The sequence below is a fragment of the Solanum verrucosum genome, unplaced genomic scaffold, assembly GCF_900185275.1.
Source record: "Solanum verrucosum unplaced genomic scaffold, falcon-dt-bn FXZP01000238.1, whole genome shotgun sequence".
Classification (NCBI taxonomy): Eukaryota; Viridiplantae; Streptophyta; class Magnoliopsida; order Solanales; family Solanaceae; genus Solanum; species Solanum verrucosum.
Window position 1 is genome coordinate 2,511,107 of NW_026020630.1, and position 13,418 is coordinate 2,524,524.

The 13,418-nt window shown below is 32.8% G+C and overlaps 1 protein-coding gene across 1 annotated transcript; it reads right to left on the reverse strand.

The window, feature by feature from the left end:
* Positions 1–4,964: 4,964 nt before the first annotated feature.
* LOC125811980 (probable serine/threonine-protein kinase PBL17) lies at positions 4,965–9,914 on the reverse strand. The gene is made up of 6 exons (XM_049491529.1): positions 9,434–9,914; positions 7,470–7,819; positions 6,612–6,747; positions 6,124–6,260; positions 5,874–5,997; positions 4,965–5,314 (listed from the first exon to the last, which is right to left on the reverse strand). Exons 1-6 carry the CDS (start codon positions 9,492–9,494, stop codon positions 4,995–4,997), a joined length of 1,128 nt encoding a protein of 375 aa, XP_049347486.1. The 5' UTR covers positions 9,495–9,914; the 3' UTR covers positions 4,965–4,994.
* Positions 9,915–13,418: the final 3,504 nt, after the last annotated feature.

Consider the following 13,418-nt stretch of genomic DNA (forward strand, 5'->3'; position numbering starts at 1 on the left):
TATTTGGTAAATGTAGTTGTGTGTCAAAGTCAAAACAAACAAAAGTTAATATTGGGTTAAATAATTCAAAGATTAAGTTGTTGTTCGGTAAAGATTTTCCTCAGATAAATTAATCAAACATAAAGCGCTTATTTTTTAAAATATTTCTAGAAAAACATTTTCAAAATAAGTGAATTTTAAAATTTTGATCAATAAATTATAAGCACTCCATGCATAGAATTATACATTATTATTTATATTTTACTTGAAGTGTGTAAATTAATACGACCACTATTATCATAACAAAAAATCCAAAAAGGGAACAAAAATAAATATATTTAGTATTTCTTGCTAAAAAGTGAGACTTTCATTTTTATCATCCTAACACAAAAAAAATTCAGGTTTATATAACTATCACAATATATCTAGGATTATAAATTCAATTTTTTAAATTAAATTATGTATCTAATAAACTTCCCTCACATAAATTAGTATAAAGAAAGTAATTAATATGGAGTGATAAATATTTTTTCCATCTTTATTAGAAATTTTGAGTTTAACTTTTTTTTATATAAATTCATATTTAACCAGATCTCTCGATATGAATACTGACCGTCAAAAAAGAAAAGGCTTCCCTCTCCCTGATCCCTAGTACAATTGGCAGCTGCTGGTTTATAATACTTCATAATTATATTAGTTTTCAATCAAAACCACTTTAGAAAAAAAAATAACAATAATCAAAACCACTTTAGAAAAATATAATAATAATAATCAAAACCACTTTTATTCCTTCTGTATTTGACAATAATCTTGTGGACCCAAATTTGTTAAATAAAACTAGACACTGTATCCAGTTTTTCTACTTCTTTATTCATTTTTTTACTATTAAAAAATAAACAAATTATATATTTTGTGCTCATCTTTTGACCCTTAATTCCCAAATAATTTTATTTTAATCTAATGTACATATAATAATGACAATTAGTTGAACTAAGGATGTACTGCTGTGACACGTACTACTACTTTAGGATAATGTAGTATATATACTACTATTTCTTTCCTTTTTATCTTTCGCCCGGTGTTTAGATTCGCTTGAGATTTGATTAATTTAAATTTACTAAATACATTTTATTATGATTTTTCTCATTTCCAAGACACAAATCTAACTTTTATTCCACGTGTATGGAACATCGAGGTTTGAAGGGGGTCGTGGAGGCTATTAATCACATGCTAATTGATTAATCATATTGTTTATTTATCAAATATGATAGCATTTTTTTTAGTCGAAAGGTAAGATTCTTACGTGTATATATATATTTTTTTAAAAATATCAAACTTTACTTGTGAAATTACAGGAATATACTCTTGATTTTATGTCTCCTTGGAACTCATGAATATAATGATACAAACTTATAGACAATTATTTTTATTATTAATCGTTGGATATCACGCTCATTTATAAAGTTGAATTATTTTTTCATCTACTCCGATCCTTATCAAAACCTAACAAGGAGTAGTAGTCATCGAGGAGGCAATAAATTCAACTTTTTTCTCTCGTTGGAGTCAAATTAGGTTTGAAAATTGACTTACTAACAATCTAAAAGTATAGATTGAATACATTGCCAGTTTCTTAAATTTTTTCTAATAATTTTTTGTTAGATACTCAAAATATGAATATTTTAGAATGATTATCTAGACATATGATAAAACATTATTCTTATTCTGACTCAATTTTTACGACATATTTAAAACATCTATTATGTAAATATATTAATTACATAAAATATATCTCAACTTTTAATTATACAATTCTTGTCAATTGAAACACACGTGAGATTTAACAGCTAATTATAAGGCTAATATATTTAAATAAAATATGTAATATTTTTAAATGGTTAACTTATATATATAATAGATGTTTAAGTTAAATTTGATTCTAAATTTGAGTCAAAAGTGTGTTTTAGATGAACAATCGACATAGATTGTTATGTGTATTTACTAACAAATTAAAGAGCTATCAATATATTCTTTCAAAAATAAATGGAGTATTCTTTAAAAAAAGTGTGGCCCTAATTTTCCAATTTGTGTTCATCCATACTGTCCTAATGTTACTATATTTTTGGCTAAAATATCGGCATACATAGTTGTCTGGACTTTATAATGTTCTGAAAAGATAATGTATATATCATTGATAATATAAAAAATACTTATATTATTAGATCACATAAATCATATTACAAGCTCTTTATATAAAATAAATATGAGTTAATTAATTTCATAAATAGTTACTCAAGTTTCATTTTATATATATAAACCAATTGTACTTTGGTGCAACGCATAAATTTATTTCTTTCTTAATTAAAATTTTTAGTTTTGAACTTTGAATACAAAGGAAAATCTTGATAAGAAATATTTCTCTCGAAATAGGTTTAACGAGACGAAAATTCAAACTAATTATATTTTAATATGAATATCGAATATCAGATAAAACTAAAAAAATGTGAGAGTTGAAGTGTGTGAACATTTTCAACAAACCAAAATAAGAAAATCTATGGGCTGTGGAGACAAAACTGCCTTATTTTCATTGCATGCTATGGAATTTAGCAAAATTTTTCCTAATTTTTAGTCTTGCGTTTTTAGGCTATTTGTACAATATTGTAGACAACCATTTTAATTGGCGGAATTTATTGACGGACATCCAAATTTGACATATTTTTTATTAGAATTTATTTATTTTAAATATTTTATGTTGGTGTTTATTGTGTCATTTTGATATTTATTTTTTATAATCAGCCAAAATACGTAATATGTGTATATTACACCCACCCGTGAATAGTGTGTAAAGTAATAAATTAAATGACTAATAAAGTGATAAATAATTTTAATATATAATGAATTTTGAATAAAAATAGAAAATAACCAATGAATCAATGACACGTCATTTCCCAAATAATTTAAAAAAAAAAAAGAGATTTAACCAATTTTTAAAAATAAAAATAAATCTTGAAATGGATCTATTTTAAAATTTCTAAATTTTTTTTTTTCATTTTATTGTAAATATCTTCATTCATCCATTTAATTGAGCTTGAAAAGGGGAAGAAGAAAAAGAAAGATTTTTTTTTAATTAAATAAGTCTTTTGTACGCTGTCAATAAGTGTATCATACTTATTATGTCATATAAGGAAAAAGTGTCAAATAACACTATGAATTCTAACATGAGGTATTTAAAATGAACAAATCATAATTAAAGTGTTTAACTAAAAATCGATATCAAATTTTAGTTAGCCATCAATAAATTTCGCCTTTTTAATTTATTGATCATATATTATAATATCATGTTTCATGATGCTTTCTTAGTGAGAGCATCAACTAATTGATTTGTTCTCGATATACAAATTTAATCTAAATAATTATATTAATAATATGTGCATAGTATGATATGAAATTGATCATAAAGTAAGCTCATTAAGCGAGCGTTATGTTTGATTATAATTTCGACTCATCATTTAAATTCAAATGCAGAACTAGCTAAATTTTCAATTATGTGTTCGGCCTAATTAATATATAACTTTAATTCAAATATTATATTTGTTTCAGCTTAAATGTCTTTTTATTGTTTTTTAACCTAGGTGTCACACTTATATTATAAGAAAAAAATATTTTTTTTATCAGACTTTGACATGCAATAATTATGGCAAACATCATAGTCAAGGTTTTAAGGGGCCATCAATGATTTAGCACCAAAAAAATATATAATATAGTACTATATTTATCGTCCGTTAAAATATCTTGTTTCATTAAAAAAAAAAAAAATTGTAAAAAAAATAGTTGGACACAGATAGACGTTTTAATTTCCTATATTAATATGATCGAATGGTATCAATTTTTCTCCCATGTAATGATAATTTAGGGGATTTTTTTAGTCGGTTAAAATTATACGTGTATCAATTATGTAGATATTAATTATATACATATTGATGATATGAGAATTAACTATTCCGTTGTTACTCTTCATAACTTATGCATTATTAGTAATGTAAATTTTTAAGTGGCAAATTAAACGTCGTAATAATTTTATACATGAATAACTTACTTTCTAACTAGTTATCGGGTGTGGTATAATTATTTAATTATACATAAATTTGATACATGATTTGTGACCACTTCTTAATTACGTAATTAATATATGATATATACAAATTAGTGAACTGCTTTGATGGTTTGTGACCACTTCTTGATTGCACTATCCCTTTCTTTAACCTTTTTTTTTAATAATTATTTTTGATATTCAATAATCATTAGGGAAAACGAAGACGGGTGGATCTATCTATGCCGTATAATAGCTAGAAAAATCTAAGTCTGAAGAGAAGTCTTGTGTTAGAATATGAAGAGACGGTGACACGTAGGCAGAAATTATAATATTAAAAAAAATGTCTCAATCCATGTTAATAATTGTCTTAGCTATGAGAATGTTTATTAAGGTTCAATTATAATCTTTGTTGTGAACATTATAGTGTGCCAAGAAATTAAATTGGGTATTATTTGATACTTCCAAATACAATAATTTGATTTTTCAAAGATAGTAAAATTCAATCAAACATTTTTTATGGATAAGCTCTACATCAATCCATTAGAATTATTTCTTCATTTTTGCCCTTCTACACAAAATGAGAAGAATCATAGATACATCGGTCATTAGAAGGAAGAACTGCAATAACAAGATTCCTCACATATCATCTGTGGCAAAACTATGAACGATAGCTAGACAAGAAACTAAAATGGATACGCCGGTCATTAGAAGGAAGAACGGTCATAACAAGATTCCCCACATATCATCTGTAGCAAAACTATGAACGGTAGCTAGACAAGAAACTAAAATAGATACGCCGGTCATTAGAAGGAGAACTGTCATAACAAGATTCCCCACGTATCATCTGTAGCAAAACTATGAACGATAGCTAGACAAGAAACTAAAATAGATACAGAATAAGTAGATAGATTTTATACAAACTATTTCAATCTTTGCCTTGTGGTACTTGAAGGGCTTCAAGAATTTCAACTACTTGACTCATAACTGGCCTTCCTTTCGGGTTTTGGCTGAGGCATTGATAGGCAAGACTAGCAACCTTTACGACAGTTTTAGACGAGTATTGTCCTTTGAGTCTAGGATCGAGTATCTTAAAGAGCTTCTTGTTATGATTCAGGAGCGGACGTGCCCACTCTACAAGGTTGTATTCCTGGCTAGGCCTAGTCTTGTCGATTGCTCTCCTTCCAATGAGCATCTCAAGCAAAACAACCCCATAAGCATAAACGTCACTTCTGGCTGTTAAATGTCCTGGCATATTTCAATTTTACGTCTTAGTAACAGTGATTGCTTCACAAAAATTAACAGAAGAATCACAAGCCATAAACAAAAATGAGGGTTGATTTCTCGATGATCACTCAACTAACAGTTATTATCTCATAAAGTCGCCTTTCTTCTTGATTTCAGGTGACTTTACGAGATAATAACTATTAGTTGAGCGACCATATGAGAAATCAACTTGCAGAAATGAAGAGGATTATACGAAGGGCGTTAGGCATTTGGCTGCAGAAAGAAGATAGAGACAATGTATTCAGTTTATGATGGAAAACATTCCCCTTTTTTATGGTACTTCATTTGTATGCAGTTCTTGTTATTAGACAGATAGCGAATACGTAGGTATAGGACAATTAAATGTGGATTTTCAAAAGACAGGCATATGCTCGACAAGGTTGAAGATCATTGTGATATAAAACGCGTTTGACTATCCTTCTTAGTGAGTCTAATTAAGATAGCACTGTACGAGACGTACCTACTGAAACATAAAAACTACCTAGTGTAATATTTGGCAACAAGGTGATGCTATACTCACCAGTCATGACATACTCTGGAGCGGCATAACCATAAGTACCCATAACACGAGTCGATACGTGAGTCTGATCTCCCATTGGCCCATCTTTTGCAAGTCCAAAGTCAGAAAGCTTTGCATTAAAATCCTGCAGATCCAAATCCAAACAAAGACGGATATTGAAACTCGCAAAGAACTCTAACATAATAATAATTATATAAAGTAGCGAGCTCCTTCAAGGGAAATAATATACATAAGCAAAATAACGTCTCACCACATCTAACAAAATGTTTGAGGTCTTGAAGTCCCTATATATTACCGGCATTTCAGCTCCATGAAGAAAAGCAAGCCCTTTCGCGGCATCCAGAGCAACTTTCATTCTCCTTGACCATGTTAGAGTAGCACACATTCCTAAAGTACATGATGTCAATGAGATAGAAAAAAACTATAGAAAGAGAACTAGTTATTATGATCTCTTTTACGAAGGCTCGGACAAAAGAATACCTTCTTATGTTTTAATTATTGTTTGTGACATAACTTGGATATGTGCAACTGCTTCATATGACAGTGTGAACTAATGCAAACAGCAGAAAATCAATGATAATATGAACTAATGCAAACAGCAGAAAATGGTCAGAATTATAAGTCCATATTGGACGTGTAGGAACTAAATCCGCGAGTATTTGTTTCATTCACTTTTACGCGAATCGAGATTAGTTTCACCTTTACCAAGATGGACTCCCATTGATATTGAGTACTCACTTGGAAAAAGGTGCTTCTCCAGGCTACCAGATTCCATATACTCATAAACCAGTAGTCTATGGTCATCCTCACAACAATATCCGATCAGCTTCACTAGATTTGGATGTCGAAGTTGCCCCAAATAGTTCATCTCTGCCTGCAATAGAAAGGAGTTAAAATAAGAAGCTGATATCCATTAAGAGCAACAAAGTCTTGCAACTTCCCTAGCATATTCATCGCAAACTTTTGCAGCGACTTATCGTTTGAATAAAAACTTATTCTGGCAAATCAGGTCACAATATGATTCAGAAAATACACTGGCAGTTCAGTCACCTTTTTGCACAAGATGTGGATATTAATTCATATGGAGATTATTGTGAAATTACTTCCATTAGACGACATAATTTTAAGGTTGAAAACCTTTAAATTATTTGAAAATGTGGCACTATATGTTTATATCACAGAAACTGGAAGACGAGCTCACAATCAAGGAAATCTTATGCTCCAGCTCTGAAATGAAGTGTGAGTGAGGAATCTGCCCCTGAACTGGCGAACCTATCTTGTTATTGGTCGTATATCAGGCGTTGCGAGTTCATTACAAGGTACACTTTCTTCTCTCTCTCTGACCATCTTTCCTTCGTTACTTGCTTCTGGGGCATGGTTGGCTGGAGGGAAGATGGTAAAGAAGGAGAGAGAGAAGCCAGTGACTCTTTCAAGTACACTCCAAACGGTATGTAACAGAATTTCAAATAATCAGACATTCTAGTGACATTATTCAAGATAGAATGCCATGTTTAAACTCCACAACAATGCAAACCTGAGTCTAAAGGGAGGGAAATGATTATGGTTGTTAACCAGACAAAAGGCCAAAGTACCTACCAGCCATTCTCTATCACCCTGAAGACCTTCTGGATCGAGCTCCTTAATGGCAACATAAGTGGTCTTGTATCCCGGCCTGACATGTTCATCGATAACTCCTTTGTAGACGATACCAAATCCACCCTCTCCGAGAACCTGTTTCGGTCGAAAGTGTTTCGTAGCCATTTTCATTTCTTCATACTTGAAGATATCAAGATCACTAATCCCTGGATTCTGCTGCAGGTCTTCGACAGTTTCAGGTATTACCACAATGCTGCTTCTACGTCTAGAGTCATGCCCCTCAGGTGTTTTTAACTTCGGTTGACTTACAGGATTTCTCTTGGTAGGATATGAACCAACTCCATGGACAACTGCGAGTAAAAGAATCATGACATAAAACAAAATAACTTTTGATTCTCACACAGCAAGCAAAGTAATGTTTTTATCAGTAATGTGTTACTTTTGGAGTTCCTACGTTTCAAAACCAGTGTTGTCAAAGGTGTGCTTAAGCCTTAAGTCAATGAGGGTAATCCTAAAGAGATAACAGTGAACAATTGATATTTCACTTCTTTCTTTTTTTGATGACCGCACACCAGATGGGAATAATCACCTAGTATTTTTTTGTCTCCGCTGGGAATTGAACCAAAGACTTCATGGTTCTCAACCACTTCATTGACCACTAGGCCACACCCTTGGGTGCAAATTGATATTTCACTTTGTCACAACTTTTTTTCAATATCTTTGTTCAAATGTTTGTCAGCCATGATTATAATTATTAGTCTTGGACTACACATACATATTTGTATTTTTTTTTCCATTTGTGCCTATCTTCATTAAAATTCACGCTCTAAAAGCCCTGCATGCCTAAATGCCTAGGTAAAGTGATCTTCGAGAAAGCCTCAGTCAACTAATAGTTATTATTCCGCAAAAAAAAAGTTGAATCTTTATCCATAGTTATAGACTTCAATATCAGTACCAAACTAATCAATGGTAGCGTGGCAAGTCATTCGCCAAGGCCATTACCAACTACAGGATTATGATTGAGATGTCAACTTGATATCTTGATGAATTGAGGAGATAAGCATCTACTCTTTCGAAAAAGAAAGGAATAGCAACTTGTGGTCAGAGAGCTTTAGCACAAGAGTGAAGGATGACGAGATTAGATCAATAGTCACTCAATAAAAATGCAAAAAAAGGAGTCCAAAGTAACTCTATAATCAACCATTATAGCAGATTTTGCCAATCTCATTCATACAGTGAGCCAAACTTTTACATTTTCTGCAATTAAAAGACTTCATATAGTGCCATTACTAGTCCTACTAACACCAGTAACACTTGAACTACTTAAAAAATTCACTCAGTAACATCACAGGCAACACACATCAGATTGACATTAAGATAGTAACTATACCATATGTCATTGACACCCAAAATTGGTTTAGTCCAGGACATTAAATAGTTTCCGATTGTCAAATTACAAAATTTATATGAAAAGAAGATTACAACAACATATCCAATGTAGTTTCACAAAGTGGAGTATGGAGAGGCTAGCGTGTATGCAAGGTGGAGAGGTTGTTTCCAATAGACCCTCGGCTCCAAAAAAACAACTAACCAAAGTGAAAAGCATAACGAAGCATTCTGAACAATAACTACAGCAAAATAACCAGACTACAATAACCACCATATAGTAACACTAACACAAATCGAACTACAAGGAAACTACAGGAGCAATACTACACCTACTAGTATGGATGGATAGCAAGAAAAAAAATAACGGAAGTGAAAGCATAACGAAGCATTCTGAACAATAACTACAGCAAAATAACAATCTACAATAACCAACATATAGGAACACTAACACAAATGGAACTACAAGGAAACTACAGGAGCAATACTACGCCTACTAATATGGACGGATAACGAGACAACACACTACTATCTACTAATCTTCTATCCTAACACTCTGGCAAAAAGAAAACCAATACCTGACTTACTCTCTGGTCTTTGTCCTGTTTTGCCTTCTTCAATACTCTGGCAAGAACCCATGGAATCTGTCTTCACAATATATTCACCATCATTTGCCCAAAATCACATAAAATTTTCCAAAAAGATTAGATTTTTAAACAACCACAACCTTCTTTGACCCCCCCCCCCAACCCACCTCCACCCCCACACGCAAACACTCTACTTAGACTCTATTTTCAGTTTCCAATAAAACTCCCAGAATATAAAATGGTGACCGGATAACACAAAGTTCCACAGGAATCTGATCTGGGTCGCCGGAATATTCCAAGAACTCTCAACAGACTATGCTACTTTTGTTCATCTAACACTCCACTTAGACCCCATTTTCAGTTTCTAATAAAACTCCTAGAATCTGAAATGGTGGCCGGCTGGCCGGATATCACAAAGTTTCGCCGGAATCTTATCTGGGTCGCCGGAATATTCCAAGAATTCTCAACAGAATATGCTACTTTTGTAACTTCCAGTAAGCAAGAAAACCTGAGAAATGCACAGAACAGAAATAGCAAGAAAAGAATGTGATAAAAAAAGTAAACTTTTTGTTTTTTTGTGTACTAATTTGGCTTGTGCATCTCAAGGTTGTACCATCACTTTCTCCAATTCTTTTTCTTTTTGGCTTTAAAAAAGATTGTGGCGGGGTAATAAATACGTTACGAGTTCAAGTTTTGATAATAAAGTTGTCTCAAGGTTAATATTAGGTAAAATAAAAGAGAGTGAAGGGGAAGAGAAGTAGTCCGAACCCAATCATTCAATACACAAAAATTTCATACATCTATCGGCTAATATGATTACTCTAAAATTTCATTCAATTCAGATATGTAGTCTAGTTGAATCGCGAGCAAAAATTCATGTTGCTAGGGAAGCTCTACAATTAGAGCATATATACCTTTATTTTCATTTCTAAGAATTACCCTTTTTCGATTTTATCTTAATCCAACTTACTATGAGGATTCTCCGATTGATAACATGTTTAAATTAACTCTAGTATCATCAAGAACATTCTTGAGTCCTTATATTTAAAAGTTTCTTTCTAGATTTTCTAACTTAAATCAATTTAATCGGAGCCCAAAACATATTACTAAAAATAGAGAAAAAAATAACATAATTGTTCCTTTGACCTTTATGTTCGTTGTAAATTTGACTTTGGTTATACCTAACCTTCCCCCACGCACCCCACATGCACCCCCTCTATTTTCTTACTTTGAAAATGCCCTTTTGATTTATTTAATTTTTGGACTATTATTTTTCTTTCGAATGTCTATTGTGACTCAAGAAAATTACATAATTTGTCCTTTATGTTTGGTGTAATTGGTATTATAAAAGATTCCACGTTTATACTAAATAATAACATGATTGATTTTTCATGTTAGTGAATAAGTCTAAAATCATCCTATAAATATGAGTCAACAAAGGCAATACCAAGTTTAATTATTATATGTGATCGAAGAATCGTAACCTTGTTTGTGGTTAATTCGGATCGTTGATATTAGAAGATCGAGTTCATAAATAAAAAATAAGGGATCAAATATGAGACAATGACCAGAAAAAAATGGGTTTGATATGTTCACGTTGTTGCAGAAGATCGTCTGAGATTTTTATCAATCATTACTCCAATAATGAGCGATTAATATTTTTTATGAAAGCATGATTTGCTGGATTTTGTTACTTGATATTAGCTATAAATAGAAGATCATTGTCATAACAACACCCCGTTAAGTTGTGTAAATAAGGGATCAAACATGAGACAATGACTACACAAGATGAGTTCAAGAAGTTCAATCGTTGTAAAAGAGTCAGATCAAGATTCTTGTCAGTCATTACTCAGCAACAATAATGAGCAATTAATACGTAGATTTTATGAAAGCATATAAAGAATGTCTTACCTTATTCTTGTTGTAAAGACATCTGATTTTCACTCATTCACTATCAATACAGTTACATCTCGTAATCTCAGACTCTCAAGTATTACAATATGAAAAAACTCAGAATCCTCTTTCCGTTTCCGGTGACACTTCCGGCCAGCTACATCAAGATTCAAACTAACTCAATTCCATTATTGCTGTCCAAATGTCCAAATCTTTGTTTATTCCTATAGACTATTATACTATCTTTTGTCCCACATCGATGGGAGAAGACAAATTCATTCATTTTATAAGAACTTAACTAAACAACAAATATTGCTGAGCTTAGTTACTTAAGCTTGTAACCCAAGTGGGAGCAATAAGGTGATTGGGACAATCAATTAAAGCCATTTGACAGATTTAGTGTGTGTTGATTTGGTTGGTTTCTTGGTGGTAAGCAGTATTATTCCAGCAGTAATAATACTGTGTGTCAATCCTTTAGAGAAGGAGTTGACGTAGAGTGGGAGTAGATGAGGTGCCAAGAGGTGCACCTCCTGGGCTGACTTAACAGAGCAGCGCTCCCCGTTTGATAGCCCAGAAGTGCTGTCAAGACCAGAGACCAGTGCCGGCCAGGTAGCGTGCTTACTAGATTTGTCAGGCTTACGTTGGTTGGACCATCATCTTTTATAATAGAAGTTTGAATTAAACGTGATAAGATGAGTACTCGTGTTTGAGGTTTTAGCAGAGTCTACGGTGCCAAGGAGCACTTCCTGGGTTGCAGTGTTCCCGTTTGATAGCCCAGAAGTGCTGTCAAGACCAGAAAACAGTGCCGGCCAGGTTGCTGTGCTACTAAATTTGTCAGGCTTTCGTTGGTTGAACCATCATCTTTTTATAGTTCCGTTATAATAGTTACTAGTAGAAGTTTGAACGTGATAAGATGGGCTGGCTTAACAGAGCAGTTTCCCCGTTTGATGGGCCAGAAGTGCTGTCAAGACCAGAAACCAGTGCCCAACCAGGTAGCGTGCTACTAGATTTGTCAGGCTTTCGTTGGTTGGATGATCATCTTTTTATAGGTCCATTATGTAGTAACTAGTTGAAGTTTTTATAGTTATGTTATATAGTACTAGTAGAAGTTTGAATGTGATTGATAAGATGAGTACTCGTGTTGAGGTTTTGACGAGAGAATAAGGATATATAGTCACTAGTAGAAGTTAGAACGTGATAAGATGAGTATTCGTATTAGACTTTTGGCGAGAGTCGTCTGTAAACATTGCGGTGGTGGGGATAGGGGAGGGCAGGGGTGAGTTCTGTTTACAGGGTTAATTGGGACTCATAGGAGGATACAATCACCGTGTAATATAATTTGTGAAAATTGTTTTCCCTTATTTTCATAAAAAAAAAAAATCTTTTCCTTATTTTGAGGGAACTTATTTTCCAATAGTTTTAACCAACCAAATGTGAAAAAATTGAAAATTGTTTTTCTCGAACGACGAAAACACCCACCCTTAATTACTATACTACAAGTTTTTTACATGCAACAAAAGTTGTAATTAGAAGCTCATAACTCGAACACTAGTCCAATTAATTCATTCACTAATTATCAATCTCCTGTCCCACATCGGTGACAGAAAATCAATAGAGTCTTTTTATAAGATCTCAACTAGACAAAACACATTGCTGAGCTTAGTAACTTGAGCTTGTAACCTAAGTGGGAGCAATAAGATGATTGGGACAACCAATTCTTCGGAATCGGACGTTGTGATCTCTCCTGGGGAGTGGTGGTCAGGTGATCTGCCTGGCCACTGACTTAACAGAGCAGCCCTCCCCGGGAGCTGACATAACAGTGAGAGTTGAGTTCCCGACACTGAATTGGAAATCGGGTACTCGCCCCCCCAACCACGGGGGGCTAAGCGCTCCCACCCAATGGCCGAAGTTTGAGGCTTGTTCGAAGAACAGTCCCAAAGTCAAACCGCTCTAGATAATAATAGATGGTTGTCAATTGGTTTGGACCATCATCTTTTTAGGATTGTAATGGTTTGGTTTGGTTTGATTAGTTATTTTATAAGATTAACATTCATATAGGTTTTTCTTCAATATCGATACACTA